The sequence below is a fragment of the Pelophylax lessonae genome, assembly GCF_965119305.1.
Source record: "Pelophylax lessonae genome assembly, chromosome: 8".
NCBI lineage: Eukaryota > Metazoa > Chordata > Amphibia > Anura > Ranidae > Pelophylax > Pelophylax lessonae.
The window spans coordinates 7,090,264-7,112,066 of NC_138775.1; the positions used below are offsets into that span (position 1 = coordinate 7,090,264).

The 21,803-nt window shown below is 45.9% G+C and overlaps 1 protein-coding gene across 1 annotated transcript; it reads right to left on the bottom strand.

Moving 5' to 3' along the window:
• Positions 1 to 981: 981 nt before the first annotated feature.
• Positions 982 to 11,763, bottom strand: LOC309562102 (galectin-1-like; the record flags this gene model as incomplete). The annotated part of the gene is made up of 4 exons (XM_082266234.1): positions 982 to 1,209; positions 4,584 to 4,758; positions 8,617 to 8,696; positions 11,710 to 11,763. The coding sequence occupies 4 exons, from the start codon at positions 11,761 to 11,763 to the stop codon at positions 1,054 to 1,056; spliced, it is 465 nt and encodes a 154-aa protein (XP_082122360.1). The 3' UTR covers positions 982 to 1,053.
• Positions 11,764 to 21,803: the final 10,040 nt, after the last annotated feature.

Here is a 21,803-nt window from a genome sequence, read left to right on the forward strand (position 1 = left end):
CCATTGTTTTCTTTTATAGTGCCTTTCCGGAGTTACATGGATGTCTAGAGTTGTGTGTGGAATGCTCCATCTGGGTTACATCTGAGGCGGCTTTGGTGTTTGACCCTTGGTACATTTCGGTCCGAATCCTTTCTTTTGATGGCCATACCGCAGGGACATCCGTCTCCTATATGTTCTTTGGCCCTATTGCATCTGCTATCTGGTAAGCAGAATTGAATGGTGTGGTGGCGGTTGCACTGCGGTGGAGGACAGCTTATCCCGAGTTCACTCTCCTATTCCCCCACTTATTACTTATTTGGAATTCCTTTATTTTAACTTTTTTGGGGGATTGTGCACATTTATTATTCATTCACAATTTATTTCACTATTTATTTAATTGTTTGTATTTGTGTATATACTATTCATTTTTGAATATTTATGTTGAGTGATTTCACATTTCAATTTGTTAGCGCAGCTTTCCATACATATGTATAAATAGATGCATTGCTGCTACCCCTGCTGCCATTACTTTACCCTTAATCAATTGCCTTCTAATCTACTACCAGCTTACACTGAGACTAAAGCTGCTCCAGTAACTCCTACCCCTAGCAAAGCCCCTGTCCATATTGGGGTACTACTACATTCACTGCCACAACTACTACCCATACTCTAACCACTGTCTGTGGTTACTGGAAATCAGGCAGAAAATTTAGCATTAGCACCCTCTGCTGGTTACTGTGTGCCTTGCATGCATGCAGCAGGCAGTGATTTTCTATTGCCTACAGCAATCAATCCAAAGTAATTTTAGTGCTAAATAATAAAATTAATTGGTTTGATCAGACACAATAGAGCTCATTGTATTTTATTTAAAACGTAAAAATGCAATCCATTTCCAGTAAATGAACCAAGCAAAGCACAATGTATGGCTACATGAGCAGCAAAGATGCAGATTGGAAGGTTACACACAGATTGGAAGGCGGGGCTTACAAAACAGGCTTAAAGTATTTTCTCTTCTTCATCCACTATGGCCATTTCACAGAGCCTGGATATAGACATGTGGGACAGGGGGCTCTTCTATTGTGGGAGTGGTTTTAGTGTGATGGACTTGGGCTGGAGGCCTCCCATAGACACATATGAGATCTCTTCTATGGGAGAACTGACTGGAAATGACAGAGGTTTTCCATGAAGCATTTGTATGAGGATCTCATTTGGTTCAAACTGGAAGCAAACCTGTATGAAAAGAAAATGGCACAGTGTCAGCTTGCTGGACTATAAAAAAAAAATCAATTTGTGTTGGCAATAAAGACAGACCACCATTTCAACAAATATCTTCCCATAATATGATATGTGCATGTAGCTTTATCTTATATATTCTTTATGTGTTGCAGAACTGGGTTAATGGAAAGGAAAATGGAAAGATGTGCTTCTGTGCTGCAATGTATTAGTGATGGGTCTCTGAGGACGGTGTTTCTGTCACCTAGAATAATGACTGGAGCCCTCAGGAGATCAAGAGCTGTTGGCCAGTTTGGAGTCCCTGTACACCAGCTATTCCCACCCAGGGTTTCTTCAGATGTTTCTGGGGGTTCCGTCGCCAGGGGCAGACTGGCAACTTTCAGCCCAGGGGGCAAGTACAAGCCAGAGGCCCATGGTGCAGTGACTTGGCCCCCTTCCCACTTTCCCTCACCCCCCTCTCACTCTCCCAATCCTCCTCCTGACCCCCATTCTGAAGCCCTGCTCCAGATACTTTCTACTTACCAGCTGAATCCGGGTTCCCCACCTGGCCAGCAGGGGGAGGTTGGGGGGAGTTGGGACAGCTTGGTTAGGGCTGGCCGGGGCAGAAGAGTCTCCAGTGGGGCATGGAACCGGCCTCTGCTCAGACACAGTTTACACCATCCATGCTGGGGGGGGGGGGGGAGGGAGGCCTGAGCGTTGTCCTTGTCTTCAACTCGCACTCAGCAGGTCAGCAGTATGGGCTTTTTACTTACCTTCACCAGGAATCCTTTAGGCATGTCTGTGGCAGAAGCAGTGCAACCTTTTTACGGGCCATCAGAGCGGCCCAGGGGGCAATTGCCCCCCTGCCCCCTGGCCCAGTCCTCCCCTGTCTGTGGCTGATTAACCTCCCATTTGATGGTGCCTGCCTATTTCAGGGCCCAACTTCATGAAACCAATAATCTTTTTCACTGCCTGTAAGAGTGGCATTTTGACCACCACTGTAAGTGGAGCATTCTTACCAATGGCCACCAATTTAAAGGGCATTTTTTCTACCGACTAACAATACATTTGTTTTAACAGTGGTTCCCCAAGACCTGAAAATTCTCAAGAGTTCCTCTGGTGCAAAATTGTTGGCATGCTGCTGTATGCCATGTCTGCAACATAGCATCTACACAGAAAAAAAAACACACACTCTTTTTCAGGGGCCCCAATACACATCTGTCCTGATATAGGGCCCCGTCTGCCATGGTCCCAGCCATGGCTCCAATTTATATGTGTCCTTGGCAGGGGTCCCATCTACTATGACGGACTTGGAGTAAATGAGAATGGTTGGTGGAAAAAAAAAAAGAAAAAAGCTTCTCCTGGATCACTTTCTTCTTCTACCCTATAGAGAATTAAGCCTTGACACTTGATTTGAGGAATCCTGCCCCCACAGATGAATTTAGATGAACAGCATTCATCAGCATCATCTAATACCTGTATCCCCCCCAATCACGCACATTGGTCTCTCCATAACAGAGGTGTAGCATGATTCTTGTAAGTGGGTTGGAAATAGACAGTCAGGTGCTGTCCCAGATGGGAGGGTAAGAGTTAATACTTTGCCAGTTCTTTGGGTTTTGGCAGGGTTTTTCTCTAGGTCTGAGCCACTGACCCTGTGTTATAAAAGGGGGACAGTGGTCCAGAGCACAGAGAGGTCCAGGGCCCATTATTAAGCCAGAGAGAAAGATCAGGAAGGACTTTGTGGGTAGAGCCGAGAGTTTTCCCCCCACAGAGGCTCAGTGCCCCTAATGGAGAGAGCTGGAGGACAACACCCGTGAGGAGCAGAAGAATGTTGTCTACTACTACCCGGATGTATAGCCCATCAGTTCTTGGGGTTTAACCCAAAGACAACAGCTGCTGGAAAGTGCCACTGATGGACTATTTTACATGGCCTCTACCTTTGTAGGTATGCCCAGGGCAGCATACAGCCTGAGTTAGGGATGTAGGAAGAAATATTGTTCTTGCATTTGGACTTTGTAAGCGGTTGCACTTTTCAAGTAAAGTTTTGGAACCTTGTTCCCATCTTTTCTTAAGTTCATAAAGGGGTGTAGTGCAAATAACCAGCACTATCCCATGGTTTAGGTCACTAAGGTATGAAGACCTCAGTACGAGAGTAATACGGCGTGAAGATGCAAGGGTTGCCTAGGGTAAGGGAAGTTATAAGCAGCCTGTCATTACGTGTGTGCCTACAAAGGTAGATAATCTCTTGCAGGAGGGAGTTGTTGGCACTCCTCGTGGTCCCCAGCCTGTCTAGGTATGAAGGGTTAAGTGAAGTGAATGCTTGGAGTCCATGCCATGTGCACAGCAGGACCCCATTTTGTTACTGGGAGTGAGGTAGCTGTGATACGCTGGAGGTGGTCAAGGCTCAAGCTGGATACACACTATACAATTTTCTTTAGATGTTTTCCTTTAGATTTACCAAAACCATATAATACGAGGTCACACCTAAACACTTTCAATTTTGTATGCCTTCAGGCAGGCCCCTGCACAACATAGTTGAAGGTAAATGTAAAGGAAATCTACCAACAAAAGTTGTATAGTGTGTATCCAGCTTCAGTGCGTTCCTCCTAAATGCAGTTTACAAAGAAGTTGTAGATTGTCATGGGGATCCAAGAGATATCTGGAGAACAGTTATGGTGCAAGTGTACATTCATTAAAAGCAGAGCCCCACCTTAAGGTTGAGTATCCCCCCCCCCCCCCCCACAGCAGCCTTGCCCCAAGATCAAAAAAGCCCATGTGCAGTAAAGGGACCATGTTAGGGGTGCCTAGAGTAGTCCAGAAGAACCCACCCTGGGATGGCCTCTAATGTCTATATATGAAGGATGTGACAAACACCACAAACCCTCTACCTCCCCACATGCTGATGAGCTCCAGTTCATGGCCAACCCCCCCACTACTCCCTAAATTGAGCCTTTACAGGGGACTTTATAGTGACATTCCATGTCAGGGATTTCCTGACCCCCGTTCCCTCTTCTTCCTATAATAATCCTCTCACAAACATAACATTTTCAATAACACATGCATACACAATACAGAAATGAAAATGTTATATGGAAAATGTTGTAAGCCTAAAATTCTGACAGTGATCAGACCAATAGCAACCATTTGCTAGGCAGTATATCATAGCACACAATGGCAGCATGATGGAATCCATTGGATTTTCCTATGTGGGAGGTTCTCATCCTTCATGGAATGAGCTGAAGGGGCAACCATTATAGAAAAGCCTATCTACCCTTCACCTAAGCCATCACAGACTGCCTACTGCATCATTCAGAGATGGATATGATGCGTCCAATATGAACAGTGATGCCACTTTGCCCCATCCAACATTTGTCCTCCCAGCATTGACATACCATAGTGTCTGTTCCCATCTGGAAGGGGAAGAAGCTTTCTCTCCGCGGTGGGTCTCCATAGACACCGTCCACCCTTGAGTTCAAAATGATCTTGTTCTTGTCTCCATGGTAGTCAAATCGAGGGTTAAAGTGTAACACTAAATTCTTTTCATCTTTTCCGAAATTTATGTGAAACCTAGAAAGACAGAAACAGCAATTATTCTGCTCAGCTGACCTTGTTCCAATATAGTACTTGAGTCATTCACCAGTGGTACTCCCATGGGTCTCAGAAGAACTTCTGCCACTTTTAATCATTTAAAATGGCAAATTATATATGGCAGATTATATATAATCTATATCAACTAATCTTTTTTTTAGATTTTACACTAGAACGGTTTGCTTAAAAATGATTTCTAAATAAAATGGGGTCAAGCTAATACACGTCCTCATAGCAACAGACACCTAAAAGGGTGACCAGACGTCCCCAGACTTAGGACACAGTCCCCGGACCAAGTCTGTCCCTGGATTCTGGGCTGGATTAACAGGGCATCCCATGCTGGATGAGAAACAGCCTGGTGGCTCAGATGCCGACTCTGCTGGACGATCTCACTGCCGCTCCTGCTGTTGTTCAATGGGGGAGAGGCAGAGGCAAAAATGGACTTTGTGGGGGGCTGAGACCGGGAGGTGAGCAGATGGGGGAGGGTCTGTACACAGGTGAGGGCAGTGGGGGAGCAGGCATCAGAGCTGATGCAGCTGCATAGAGAGATGGAGAGTTTAGCAGTTATGGGGGAAGGGCTAAGAAGTGGCTGCAGAGATAATCTGTGAGAGAAGGGTGCAAAGGTGAGCTAAGGATGTGGGGGCAGAAGTGTCCTCTGTGCATAGCAAACCTCTGAACCCTGCACTCTGTATATTATGCAGTCCTGTGCCCAGCACTCTGTATATTATGCAGTCCTGTGCTCAGCACTCTGTATATGTCAGGATCAGTGCAATTACTTGGGTCACCTGCTGGTGGTACTGTTGTTCCTGGAATCGATGGATGTAATTCTGGTGGCCCCCAGCGGGAGTCTCCCAGCAGCTGGACTGTACTCTTAATTAGGCTGCACCTGATGTGGACTTCTGGGGGAATATATGCCCGCACTTCACTGAGGTTCAGCATTTTTCCTGCAAGCTGTGACTCTGTTTGAGCCTGAACCTGATCCTGTAACCTGTATCCTGATCCTTGTTCCCTGTACCCTGCTTCCTGTTCCCCTTGTCTCCTACGCCTGTCCTGTCTTGCTTTTGTGTGCTCCCTCCATATAGTAAGTCATTATTTGGGTTTTGCACTGTCACATTTATTTCACTTACTTTGTTTATGGTTTACTGCTGTTGGAATGGGTTTGGCTTATCAAACTTATTTCAACCTTATTCAGTCTGGGATCTGATTCCGTAAGTGCAGCCAACTGATCACGCTTGCTAGATGCCTGCATGTGGTATCCCTGAAAGTGTATTATGCAGTCTTAAACTCAGCGCTCTGTGTATTATGCAGTCCTGTGCCCAGCGCTCTGTGTATTATGTAGTCCTGTGCCCAGCGCTCTGTGTATTATGTAGTCCTGTGCCCAGCGCTCTGTGTATTATGCAGTCCTGTGCCCAGCGCTCTGTGTATTATGCAGTCCTGTGCCCAGCGCTCTGTGTATCATGCAGTCATGTGCCCAGCGCTCTGTGTATTATACAGTCATGTGCCCAGCGCTCTGTGTATTATACAGTCATGTGCCCAGCACTCTGTGTATTATGCAGTCCTGTGCCCAGCACTCTGTGTATTATGCAGTCCTGTGCCCAGCACTCTGTGTATTATGCAGTCCTGTGCCCAGCGCTCTGTGTATTATGTAGTCCTGTGCCCAGAGCTCTGTGTATTATGCAGTCATGTGCCCAGCACTCTGTGTATTATGCAGTCCTGTGCCCAGCACTCTGTGTATTATGCAGTCCTGTGCCATTTGCCAAATAAAAATAAATGAATAAAATGTCCCTGGTTTTCATTTTAAAAATATAGTCACTGATGGAATCCACACAGGTTCCGCTTGTGTGCTTCTGTCAGTATAGCTCTTCCTCCAGCCTTCAACATAGATATGAGATATTATAGCCGCCTAACATACAAGGCTAGACAACAAATAGCTTGTATGAGATCTGGAACTTTATTTTTTTAGATCTGAAACTCTTCATTGAACAAACTCACACAGATTAAATTGTATACAGAAATATAATTAACATAACTAAGGAAACCAACACAAACCATATTCTACTTCCCCACTAGCAATTAATAGCTGACAGTGATTTAATTAACATGCTAATTAACTCAGCACCTCAACCAGCCTGGATAATCAGACTATTTGACCCCTACAACAATGAATACAAAGGAAAGATTACTACAAGTATAAATACATCCCACAAGGGTTTGCTAGCAGAAACAGGTTTTCCAATTAACCATGCAATCCAGATCTAAAAAAATGCTTTGATTAATCAATAATATCAGAGGGCATGGCAATGGTCTACAACAGGCTATATGGTAAAGCTCATACAATGTTCCATCATTCTGATACAGTGAAATTAATGTAGCATAGATTTCTTCAGGGATATTGTGGATAATTATTACTGTCCCAGTTGAAGTAATCTAAACTATACTCTCAGTGTCCATTAAGTAGTTGTCAATCATTTTCTCAGCCCCCCTGTGCCCCTAAAAGACACAGGGTGACTTACACATAAGAGGGACCTAGGGAGCTGAGAGAGGGATTTCCCAACCTCTCCAAGGTAAGCTGGGTTCAACGGGCCCCCCAACCAAAGTGACTCCCATCACAGTCACCTTAACCTAAAGTGAATCTGTAGCCTGGATATGGACATACTGCTATTTACATAATCTTAACAAGTGGTCAGTAAGCTTTGAGACAATCCCTCACTGACATTTGTAGGTACAGCCACTGTGGAACAATTCATCCTGAAAGTTCACAAGAGAAACAGTGAAGTCATTCAACTCTGCTCTCGGCTCTCCCATCCTACTAGTGAGAAGGTGTGCCCAAAATCAGCAATAAGAATTCCACTTAGATCAAAAGATCGTTGTTTTATTGGTAGCAGAACATGTTCAAGCCAACGTGTTTCGGGGGAACAGAGACTTCTTCAGGGCGTAAATGATCCGAACGGCAACATTTAGAAGAAGGGGGCTTATGGAAAAAAAAGAAGTAGGGGGAGTCTCTGTTCCCCTGAAACGCGCTGGCTTTAACATGTTCTGCTACCAATAAAACTACGAGCTTTTGATCTAAGTGGGATTCTTTTTGCTGATTTTGGGCACTCCTTTAACCGACTACCACTAGAAACGCTGGAAACGACCACTAGACTGTATCTTAAAGTAGCAGCCCAGACCCCTTAACAAGGGTCCACAGCCTTTTTTTTTTCATCCATTCAGGCCAGATTGATTGGGAGTTAATTTCCCCAAGTGGATCTCTCTCACCTACCACCCACCCACAGACCCTCTATCGAGCAGGTCAGTCCAGCGCAGCCATCAACATGTAAAAAAAAAACTACTAGTGAGAAGGAGAAGGGTGAGCTGAGCTACAGACTCATTGACGGTATAGAAGGAGCAGGGGGAGCTGAGCAACCGCTGGGAGAAGTAGCAGGGGGAGCTGAGAGGCACTACTCGGAGAGGGGACAGGGTGAGCCAAGTCTGCTAAGAATACAGAGTCACTGCTGTGTAAAGGAGAAGGGGGAACTGGGCTTAGGAGTCATTACTAGGAGGGGGAGCTGAACTAACATGTTACAGATGGGAAGGTGAGCTGAATGGTTGAGTCACTACTGGGAAATGGAGGAGTTGAGAAGTCACTAGTTTGTGCAACAGGGAGTGAAACGGCACAATCTGAGGTCAGGTTTGAGGGACCAAACAAAAAATTCCCAGTGAGGAAGGGTCAGTAGAATGTACTATACACAGAGCACACTTCTCTACTTCTGTAAGTTGTACTTTTGGCAAATTGTATTATACAGAGAGCAGAAATATATGGTATAATATGAAAACTGGGCTAGAATCTTCACCTACCTTTTACAGTCTTCCGGAATGAAGCCCTCCACCTCCACACAGTGACCGGGTGTGAAGACGAAATTATTTAAGAAAAATGTCTGTATTGGAGAAAGGAGAGGACTATTACACCCTGTATAATAGAGGGGTGGGGGGGGTTACACATTGTATATAGACTGAGGAGACGTCTCATGGTTGCAGTTATTGTACTGAGGATAAATTTGGGATTTTCTCGGGTCGCAGCACTTTGTGGAATCCTTTGTATGGGAGAGTGGAGGGAGCTCAGACATCCCCAGCAGATCACAAATGTCTTCTAATGACAGATCAATGACTGACAATATATACATTTTCACTTCTAATGTTCATGTCATGTATGCCGGCTGCCCAGACCTTTATATAAGTTATAGTCCTATCTACAGACAGCCAGACGGGGCCAATTACTGACCGGCACAAGGTCTGCCCGGCGTTCATGTTTAGTAATTATTATGTACTTGGTGTGTCCTGTATGAATTTAATTCTGGTCAGCATGTCTGTCATGTGTACATCAAATATCTGAATGGTCTGGAGTATACCCCCTACCCCCTTCCCCACCTCAGCTTGGTTAATATAATCACACACATACATAAAATGAAGAAAAGGAGGAGGGGGGAGGAATGGAAATAATAAGTCACTATGGGCACGTGTGGAGGAGAGGAGTGTCTGAGCCATACCAGTATATACCGTATATTAAGAATACCCAGGGAGGGAGACCCAGCTCTGTGCCAGGATACTAAAATGGATCCATTACACCCTAAAAAATATTAATAACTGGACAACAAGAACCAATATCCTGACCTACACCCAGAAATCCTTCACCCACCACAACCAACAGCATTATATGCACCACTGCCCACACTAAACTGCCCATACACAGCAACATTATACATAAACACCACTGTCCACACCCAGCAGCACTATATGCACTACTGTACATATCAATGTTCACACCCATAACCACCAAACCAACCACTGCCCACACCCACCACCACCATACCATCCACTGCCCACCACCCTACCAACCACTGCTCACACCCACCACCACCCTACCAACTACTGCTTACACCCACCACCACCATACCATCCACTGCCCACACCCATCACCACCATACCAACCACTGCCCACACCCACCACCACCATACCGACCACTGCCCACACCCACCACCACCATACCGACCACTGCCCACACCCACCACCACCATACCGACCACTGTCCACACCCACCACCACCATACCGACCATTGTCCACACCCACCACCACCCTACCAACCACTGCCCACACCCACCACCACCATACCATCCACTGCCCACACCCACTACCACCCTACCAACCACTGCCCACACCCACCACCACCCTACCAACTACTGCCCACACCCACCACCCTACCAACTACTGCTCACACCCACCACCACCATACCATCCACTGCCCACACCCACCACCACCATACCAACCACTGCCCACACCCACCACTACCATACCATTCACTGCCCACACCCACCACCACCATACCATCCACTGCCCACACCCACCACCACCATACCCACCACTGCCCACACCCACCACCACTATACCAACCACTGCCTACACCCACCACCACCCTACCATCCACTGCCCACACCCACCACCACCCTACCAACCACTGCCCACACCCAACACCACCCTACCAACCACTGCCCACACCCAACACCACCATACCATACACTGCCAACACCCAGCAACCCTATACCCTCCACTCACTGCATCAATAAACCAACCACTGCCCACACCCAGCAACACTACACCCACCACTGCCTACAGAACCCATTTGCTCAGATGGTGCAGCTTCCATTGGTGATCATACTCACACTTTCTGCCAGATTTCCACTTTCTGCCATCTTTCTTTCTTGTCAGACAAAGATGTGAACAGCTGAGCTTCTACCTCTCCATATATAGGAGGTCTGCTGAGGGTGGAGCCAGTCAGGAGGGAGGAGTCACCCCACCCCAGTCAGGAGGGAGGAGTCACCCTGCCCAGTTCTCCCTGGACTGAGAATTGTTCCAGAAGCGCTGATTACAGAGAATGAATGAAATGTGGATACGGTGTGACTGAGCATGGGGCGTCCATCGTCACTCTGCTGGGATGTCACCACTCACCACAAACAGCAAGGGGGCAAAACATGACAATCCTCAAATCATTTCTACAACACAAAGGGGGAGATTTACTAAAACTGGAGAGTGCAAAATCTGCTGCAGCTGTGCATGGGAGCCAATCAGCTTCTAACTTCAGCTTCTTCAATTAAGCTTTGCCAAAAAAATCCTGGAAGCTGATTGGTTTCTATGCAGAGCTGCTGCACATTCTCTACTCTCCAGTGTTAGTAAACCGACCCCAAAGTAACAATTTCCATTCCCTGCCCCCCGCACCTCGCACCCCGATACCAACCACTCCACCCCCACCAGCAACACTATACTGATACACAGTAGACATTAGAGTGTAAGCTCCTCTGGTACAGAGACTGATGTGACTGTAGGGACCTGGATATGAGCGTTGTGTAATATCTGTGCAACTGGCTATGAGAGGTTGGTGATATCTGTGCACTTTGCTATGGGTGGCATGAAATATCTGTGCACCTGGATATGAGCTTTGTGTGATGTCTGTGCACCTGGCTATGGGTGGCATGGAATGTCTGTTCACCTGGCTATGGGTGGCATGGAATGTCTGTTCACCTGGCTATGGGTGGCATGGAATGTCTGTTCACCTGGCTATGGGTGGCTTGTAGATCTTGGGGTAAGTAATGGGTTAGAAGAGGGTAAAGCTGGCAATAGATGGGCAGATTTTCCTAGGAAAGGGAAGGATCTCACCTGTCTTTATCCTCAGTCAGGTCAGGACGACTCGCAGGGAAATCTCCGGGGATCGGAGGATCTGCTTTTCTCCTCATCAATACAGAAATGGTCCCGGGTGACTGATAACGCCTCCTGGCCTCAGACAGCGGCACTCATAAATTCCAATTATAGTTGTTTGGATATTTTCTAACGGCTAAACTGCATTCTTTTACCAATATTAGATAAACAAGTGTCACATAAATACTGAAGAGCGCTTACATCTCCATCAATCATCATTAGATACTTCTTGTATTGCTTATGGGCAAATTTCATTCTTACTCTTTGAAAAAAGCAACTTGTCCTAAGCAAGAACATACTGTACTTTTATCTCCCCTCTCGGGGGGACTTTACCAATCCTTTTACCTCTAACTAGGCAATCTTACAAGTTTGCAAAAATCCTCCTTTTCATTTTCTTTTTGTATAATATATTTTTATCTATTTTCCAGTTTGATTTTACAAAGTAAATACGAATACACAGAATATCAAACATAAAATAAATAAATAGAAAGGAAAAAAAGGAGAAAAGGAAAAAAAAAAAAAAAAAAAAGGTGGGGGATATAGTTAGAATAATAAATACCATTTTGCATTCAAAATACCATATATTGTTTAAGACATTTTCCCTATATATATACCTTCTAGCAGAAAGGGGGTATACAAGATAAGTGTTTCAACCCATAAAAATAATTACTTCCATGGAGGAGTATAGGCAAATGACAGTAACCTTTTGACAGTCATTTTTTGTATAATATCTTTTTTTTTTTTTATTGATTTTCCCGTATGATTTTAAAAGGAAATGTAAATATATACAATATTAACCACTTTACCACCGGAGGATTTTGCTGTCTTACGTTTGGGCCACTTTTTGCGATTCGGCACTGTGCGACTTTAACTGACAATTGCGCGGTCATGCAACGCCGTACCCAAAAGAAATTTACGTCCTTTTTTCCCCACAAATAGAGCTTTCTTTTGGTGGTATTTGATCACCTCTGCGATTTTTACTTTTTGCGCTATAAACAAAAAAAGAGTGACAATTTTGAAAAAATAACAATATTTTTCAAATTTTTTTATATGAAATTCCCCCCCCCCAAAAAAAAATGTAAAAATCAAATTTTTTTATCGTTTTAGGCCAATTTGTTTTCTGCTACATATTTTTGGTAAAAAAAATCGCAATAAGCGTATTTTGATTGGTTTGCGCAAAAGTTATTGCGTTTACTAACTAAGGGAAAGATTTCTGTTGTTTTTGTTGGTTTTTTTTTTAATGAGTAATGGCGGCGATCTGCGATTTTTTTTGTGGGACTGCGACATTGCGGCGGACAGATCGGACCCTTGACTGACTTTTTTGACACTTTTGGGGGGACCAGTGACATTACTACAGTAATCAGTGCTATAAATATGCACTGTTACTGTAAAAATGACACTGGTAGGGAAGGGGTTAATTTTATTGGAGAGGGAGGGGTTAATGTATGCCTGGTGCTTACTGACGTGTGTGGGGGGGAGGTGACTGAGTGACACAGGGACAGATCGCATGTTCAGCTATGCTGAACCCTGCAATCTGTCCCTGCCTTTCACTTGGGAGATTCCAAACTGCTGCTGTAGTTCAGCGAGGGTAAGCAAATTGCCACCAGAGGCAAATGAGCAATAACTTATGTCTTAACCCCCGGTACAGGTATCAAAGAAATAAATATTCCCTCCCTGGGAAAACCAGGAAAATCTTCCCAATGAAGCAAGCAGGGACACTGCAGGAGCCGATTTTTACCGTTCAGACCTTCAATGTAACTGTTATTAATGGAGAATCCCTGTCCCACAGACCCCCACATGCTGCCGGTACCCATAGTGCATGAGCAAGATACCCTCCGGCCATATTATTTTGTATTTGAACCCAAATCTTATCACTCTCAAAATGATTCCAATTTAGGATCCTTACTAATATCATCGCTTTATATAATGATTGAATAGATTGAAGCCCTCCTGATTGGGCTCAACTGCCTCCACTCTGTGTCTCAGTTGTATTTTATCTTCTCTAAAGGCGTTCACCTCTAGTTTTACCATATTTACCACTGCAGAGATAAGCTCCACTATGTCTGCTTTAGTTGGTAACGCTTTAATATGGTCCCTTAAATCCAAGTCCAATGTAAGTGATTCATAAAAAAGGAGGGAGAGGTTTGGGACTTTAAATGAAGCGCAGGCCAAGGTAAGCTATTTGCTTCCATCCCTATACATATATTGTAAAACAGAGAGAAGTGGGACTTTACATGAGACATGTGTGAAACGGCTGGTAAATTGATCAAATGTAAAAAACACTAGTATAGAAAGGCGTTAGATGACTGTATCCTACAGTCATAGAACCACCGAAAAATAGGACTTTAAAGGCAGTGAAATGTCTGGCATAAACAGATAATCAAAACCAATACAGTTAAAAATATAAGTTTTATTGAGTAACAAAATTATCAAACATGAGTCATAGATGCAAAAAGGAGCATCAAATATTAAAATAGTGTACATAAATTACACATGATTAGAATACTCTGAACCGAGAGATGCAATAATAGGGTCACCCTGGTTCAGAGTATTCTAATCATGTGTAATTTATGTACACTATTTTAATATTTGATGCTCCTTTTTGCATCTATGACTCATGTTTGATAATTTTTTTACTCAATAAAACTTATATATTTTTAACTGTATTGGTTTTGATTATCTGTTTATGCCAGACATTTCACTGCCTTTAAAGTCCTATTTTTCGGTGGTTCTATGACTGTAGGATACAGTCATCTAACGCCTTTCTATACTAGTGTTACATTAGGGATGTGGCAGTGATTGCTGGCTGAGGGTGAACCAATGTCAGTCTTTTTAATTATTTCACGCCAAATGTAAAAAAAATTCAATAATTAATTCATATGTACAGTATCTTACAAAAGTGAGTACACCTCTCACATTTTTTTCACATATTTTCATGTGACAACACTGAAGAAATGAGACTTTGCTTCAATGTAAAGTAGTGAGTGTACAGCTTGTATAACAGTGTAAATTTACTGTCCCCTCAAAATAACTCAACACACAGCCCTTAATGTCTAAACCACTGGCAACAAAAGTGAGTACACCCCTAAGTGAAAATGTTCAAATTGGGCCCAATTAGCCATTATCAATCCCCGGTGTCATGTGACTCGTTAGTGTTTCAAGGTTTCAGGTGTGAATGGGGATTCAGGTGTGTTAAATTTGGTGTTATCGCTCTCACTCTCTCATACTGGTCACTGGAAGTTCAAGATGGCACCTCATGGCAAAGAACTCTCTGAGGATCTGAAAAAAAGAATTGTTGTTCTACATAAAGATGGCCTAGGCTATAAGAAGATTGCCAAGACCCTGAAACTGAGCTGCAGCACGGTGGCCTAGACCATACAGCGGTTTAACAGGACAGGTTCCACTCAGAACAGGCCTTGCCATGGTCGACCTAAGAAGTTGAGTGCACGTGCTCAGCGTCATATCCAGAGGTTGTCTTTGGGAAATAGACATATGAGTGCTGCCAGCATTGCTGCAGAGGTTGAAGGGGTGGGGAGTCAGCCTGTCAGTGCTCAGACCATACGCCGCACACTGCATCAAATTGATCTGCATGGCTGTCGTCCCAGAAGGAAGCTTCTTCTAAAAATAATGCACAAGAAAGCCCGCAAACAGTTTGCTGAAAACAAGCAGACTAAGGACATGGATTACTGGAACCATGTCCTGTGGTCTGATGAGACCAAGATAAACTTATTTGGTTCAGATGGTGTCAAGCGTGTGTGGCGGCATCCAGATGAGGAGTACAAAGACAAGTGAGTCTTGCCTACAGTGGGAGTGTCATGGTCTGGGGCTGCATGAATGCTGCCCACACTGGGGAGCTACAGTTTTTTGAAGCAGAGCATGATCCTCTCCCTTTGGAGACTGGGCCGCAGGGCAGTATTTCAACATGATAATGACCCAAAACACACCTCCAAGACGACCACTGCATTGCTAAAGAAGCTGAGGATACCTGCACCATTCTACTCCATCCACTACAGCAGTGCAAAGTCCAGAAGAGTAGCAACCCTACACTTTACCTCCTCATCAGGAACCTTTCCCTACTACTATCACTTTTCCTGACAGGTACCTTTCCCTGCACTATCCACTCGCATAAAACACGCTGAAACCAGAGGTCAGGGTCCTAAACAGACTCTGCCACACCCAAGATGGCTACCAGAATCAAATGGGCAGCCAGCATCCAATTGGATTGCTGCCACTGTGATTTAGGAAACCATAGAGGAAACGTTCCTCATGACTTCCTCTCATTCTGCACTTCCACTGCGATCAAGCTGCAGTGGAGTCAGCAGACTGCACTTGCCTACACACATGCACAAATAAGGGCCTGTGCTGCTAGTTATGCACACACTGCTTTTTTTTTTTTTATGTATTTCTATGAAAAATTAAGCTGCAGCTTTGGTTCCCAGGTGCTACAACAACAGACATATTTTACATTGTAAGTCCCTACACTGTACTCTGCGGCCATGTACAAGAGGCCTTAAGATTTTAATGGCTGCTGGATCAGTGCTCATATATCAAATTCTCAGAACAAAATACAAATATGAAAAATGCCACCTTGTTGTGTTTCATAGGCATCTGATACAGTATGATTGTTTCTTTAGTCAAGTTTCTCCTCTGTACATGATATGGACATGGATCAGATTTGACATATTTTGCAAGTGCAAACATGGAGTCTATGAAGACTGGACACAGCTGAGGGTAAGAAAATTGATCTGTTGAGAATAGTAGTTTGTGTTTCTGCCTCCTGGCTCTTCTATGTACTAAAGAACGTGAGGCTCTTCATACAGTACATTTTGTTCTTTTTAACAGATGTTCAGTGTTCTTTTATTGATCCTATTAGCGATGGCTGTCAAGTTCAGAGCAATTTACGGAGATATATGAAGACAATTTGCTTCAGGTCACCGAGGACACCATAAAACAAAGATGAAGCCAGAGGAGTATGTTGTACCCAAACTTCAACTGGTCGAAAAGTTGACAGGACTGCAAGTTAGCAGGTTTGATAGCCTGAAGACGTTAGAGGAAATCACAACCAAATGTAAAAACTAGGTGAAAAATCAACCCCACATGAGGAACAGGAGACACAGGAGGAACAGGAGACACAGGAGGAACAGGAGACACAGGAGGAACAGGAGACACAGGAGGAACAGAAAGAACAGGAGACACAGGAGGAACAGAAAGAACAGGAGACACAGGAGGAACAGAAAGAACAGGAGACACGGAAGGAACAGGAGACACAGGAGGAACAGGAGACACAGGAAGAACAGGAGACACATGAGAAACAGGAGACACATGAGAAACAGGAGACACAGGAGGAACAGGAGACACATGAGAAACAGGAGACACAGGAGGAACAGGAGACGCAGGAGGAACAGGAGACACAGGAGGTATGGGAGGAACAGGAGACACAGGAGGAACAGGAGACATAGGAGGAACAGGAGACACAGGAGGAACAGGAGACGCAGGAGGAACAGGAGACACAGGAGGAACAGAAGACACAGGAGGAACAGGAGACACAGGAGACACAGGAGGAACAGGAGACACAGGAGGAACAGGAGACACAGGAGGAACAGGAGACACATGAGGAACAGGAGACACAGGAGGAACAGGAGACGCAGGAGGAACAGGAGACGCAGGAGGAACAGGAGACACAGGAGGAACAGGAGACACAGGAGGAACAGGAGACACAGGAGGAACAGGAGACACAGGAGGTATGGGAGGACAACCATCTTTAGACACTGCAAATGTTTAAAGTGTATATAACCCCACAAAACAATGTTCTATTACAATGGTCTCCAAACTGCAGCCCCGGGGGCCAGATGCGGCCCTTTGCATGCTTCTATCTAGCCTTTGGGGTGCTATTTTCATCCACGTTACCAACAATGGGGCATAATTTCCCCCACCAACACCAATGAAGGGGCAGATTTCCTCCCAAAGACACCAATGATGGGGCACAATTCCTCCCAATGACACTAACAATGGGCAGGGCTGCTGTTAGAAATCACGGGGCCCCGTACAGACTACATGGCAGGGCCCCCCAAAGAAAATATTAAAGATATATTTAGCTAAAATTACAACAAAATCCCTATTAGCAGACACAAATATAACATAACTCCCATAATTCCTGCTAAATCTAAAAAAAAAAAACTATGTTAAATAAAAAAGAAGATGAGATGAGAAAAACATACAGGCTGGGCAGTTGGAGCTCAGTGATCAGAGAGACAGAGAGAGAGAAACAAAGTTACAAATAAACTCCTGAGCAGAGATAAGTGCTGGGAGGGGGGCCCACACAGGGAGGGGGATTAGTGAGGGGAGGGGGCCCACACAGGGAGGGGGATTAGTGAGGGACGACTGTCTCTTTCTCAACAGATAAAAGCTGATAGCAGGGAGAGGAACAGATCAGATTCAGGTGCTGGAGATAGATTTCTGTATTTGTTGTCCATTGCTAATCCCCCTCTCTCTGTGGGCCCCCTTGTGTGCTGGGCCCCCTACAAGAGGGCTGGTGGTCCCCCCCTATCAGCGGCCCTGACAATGGGGTCCAATGGCACAAATGATAGGGCACTCCCATGAATGACATCAACGATGGGGCACAATTCCTATCACTGACACCAGAGACGTAACTGGAACCTTCAGGGCCCCGGTGCAAACCATGAAGGGCCCCCCGGACCCCTGGCCAGGGCTCTTCCCTTCAAGCCTGGGGCCCTTTACTCTCATTGCGGGACCCTTTCACAAGTTCTGCAGTGGACCCCCTTCCTGCCATCTTGGGGCCTCCCCACAGGGGTGGTATGCCAGGGCATGGTTGCAAGTGTGACCTTTGTGATCCTGGAAGTTTACCCACTGGTGTCAGTAGTTTTTATTTTTATGGAATTTTAATTGTATTATTTTTTATCATTTTATTTTATTTTTTTATTTCACTGACTATGACTCTGTCCATTCAGAAAAGGAAGGAGCTGGTAAATTACATATTTACTGACCCCTTCCTGATTCTCTATTGTGACACATCCCCTGCAGCAGCCGGCAGGAGAGGGAAGGGAGCACAATGGGGGGCAGCACAGTAGGGGGGGGGGCAGGGGAGCACACAGGGGCCCAGAGAAAGCAGAACACAAGTGAACTGGATAGGAGGAGTGGCGGGGGCAGCATACAGAGGAACCAATCTCCTCCATTTTTCTTCTGCAGCTACAGAAGGAAAAAGGAGGACAGTGATTTCTCTACATGCTGCCCTCGCCCCCCCCCCCCCTCCTATTCAGGTGTACAGGGGAGCCACACAGGCCCCCTGGAGCATGGGACCCGGTTGCAATTGCAGCCCCTGCAACCCCTGTAGTTACACCCCTGACTGACACCAAAGATGGGGCACTGTTTATTCCTCCTGACATCAGGATCTCTTCTACTCCCAATGGCCACAGCCTGGCCCCCTTAAATATGAAGGACAGCAAACTGGAACTTTGTTTTGAACGTTTGGAGACTCCTATTGTGGTATGTTTGCCATCATCCCTCACTGTATACAGTCTTAAATAGGTTGGTTTTTTTTTATTAACCTAAAATGTTCCTACTTGGAGGTCCTGTTAGTAACAACACTTCCTGTTGCAGGCTGACAACACCAAGGTTTTGTTTGCATGGACAGTAGTAAAAATAGGCAAAATCCATACCAGACCATTATCTGAGCATGCAGCCTAGCAGGCCAGGAAAGGGGGGAGGGGGACGAGTGTGTGCCCCCACTCCTAAACCATACCAGGCAACATACCTTCAACATGGTGGGATGGGTGCTTTGGGGAAGCGGGGCTCTGCCCCCACCCCGAAGCACCTTTACCCATGTTGATGGGGACAAGGGCCTCATCCCCACAACCCTGGCTGGTGGTTGTGGGGGTCCAAAGACAGGGGGCTTATTGGAACTTGAAAGCCCCTCTAACAAGGGGGCCCCCCGATCCCAGCCCCCCTCTATGTAAAAGAGTTTAGGGTACATAGTACCCCTAACTCATTTGCCAAAAAGTGTACATAAAAATTCAAATAGGAGACAAGTTTTTGACAATTCCTTTACTAAAAAAATAAAAAAAGTGTCCCCTGATGTAAATCTATCGTCAATTATGCCACCCACTGCACCCGAGGAAAAAAAAGCCCTGCTCTCAAGGACAGCTGATGGCAGAATGCCTCCTCCACCATTTGACAGTTCTTATATAGGTAAGGGCGGGTTCACCTGATGACATCACCTGGTGATGAAGTCACAGGGAGGGTGGTGCCACCAGGTGACATTGCCAGGTGGCTCTGCCCTTACCTATATAAGACCTGTCAAACAGCAGAGGAGGCAATCGCCGGTCAGCCTTTCTTGACGGGCGGAGCTTCTTTTTTTTCTTTTTTGGGTCCAGTGGTGCTGTGGGCGTCATCATTGTAGATGGATTTACACCAGGGGACACTATTTTTTTATTTTTCAGTAAAGGAATTGTCAAAAACTGTGTTTGGTCTGTGTTTTGTTTTTGTTTTACTCTTTTTTGGTGAATGGATAGGGGTACTACATTGAGCACAATTATAAACCAACACTTGTTTTTGCCCCCATATTTCATGAGCTGAACTCAAAGATGTAAGAAAACTTCATCCGTGAAGAGAACATCTCTCCAAACTGCCAGATGCCAAGTCGGTTATAACGACGAACTGCAGTCAGGTGGAGACCCCGATGAGGACGACGAGCATGCAGATGAGCTTCCCTGAGACGGTTTCTGACAGTTTGTGCAGAAATTCTTTGGTTATACAAACCGATTGTTACAGCAGCTGTCCGGGTGGCCGGTCTCTGACGATCTTGGAGGTGAAGATGCTGGATGTGGAGGTCCTGGGCTGGTCTCAGACCATCTTGGAGGTGAAGATGCTGGATGTGGAGGTCCTGGGCTGGTCTCAGACCATCTTGGAGGTGAAGATGCTGGATGTGGAGGTCCTGGGCTGGTCTCAGACCATCTTGGAGGTGAAGATGCTGGATGTGGAGGTCCTGGGCTGGTCTCAGATGATCTTGGAGGTGAAGATGCTGGATGTGGAGGTCCTGGGCTGGTCTCTGACGATCTTGGAGGTGAAGATGCTGGATGTGGAGGTCCTGGGCTGGTCTCAGACCATCTTGGAGGTGAAGATGCTGGATGTGGAGGTCCTGGGCTGGTCTCAGACCATCTTGGAGGTGAAGATGCTGGATGTGGAGGTCCTGGGCTGGTCTCTGTCCATCTTGGAGGTGAAGATGCTGGATGTGGAGGTCCTGGGCTGGTCTCAGATGATCTTGGAGGTGAAGATGCTGGATGTGGAGGTCCTGGGCTGGTCTCTGACGATCTTGGAGGTGAAGATGCTGGATGTGGAGGTCCTGGGCTGGTCTCTGTCCATCTTGGAGGTGAAGATGCTGGATGTGGAGGTCCTGGGCTGGTCTCTGACGATTTTTGAGGTGAAGATGCTGGATGTGGAGGTCCTGGGCTGGTCTCTGTCCATCTTGGAGGTGAAGATGCTGGATGTGGAGGTCCTGGGCTGGTCTCAGACCATCTTGGAGGTGAAGATGCTGGATGTGGAGGTCCTGGGCCGTTCTCAGACCATCTTGGAGGTGAAGATGCTGGATGTGGAGGTCCTGGGCTGGTCTCTGACGATCTTGGAGGTGAAGATGCTGGATGTGGAGGTCCTGGGCTTGTCTTAGACCATCTTGGAGAAGATACTGGATGTGGAGGTCCTGGGCTGGTCTCAGACCATCTTGGAGGAGAAGATGCTGGATGTGGAGGTCCTGGGCTGGTCTCAGATGATCTTGGAGGTGAAGATGCTGGATGTGGAGGTCCTGGGCTGGTCTCTGATGATCTTGGAGGTGAAGATGCTGGATGTAGAGGTCCTGGGCTGGTCTCTGATGATCTTGGAGGTGAAGATGCTGGATGTGGAGGTCCTGGGCTGGTCTCTGACGATCTTGGAGGTGAAGATGCCTGGGTTGGAGTTTCAAGGCCGGTGTTATTACACGTGGTCTGCGGTTGTGAGGCCGGCTGGATGGACTACCAAATTCTCAGAAACGCCTTTGGAGACGGCTTATGGTAGAGAAATGAACATTCAATTCACGGGCAACAGCTCTGGTGGACATTCCTGCAGTCAGCATGCCAATTGCACGTTCCCTCAAAACCTGCGACATCTGTGGCATTGTGCTGTGTGATAAATCTGCACATTTTAGAGTGGCCTTTTATTGTGGCCAGCCTAAGGCACACCTGGAGGAAGCCCTACCTGGAGGCACGGGAGCAAGAGAGGGCAGTTTGAGGAGAGCAGCACTACTGGGT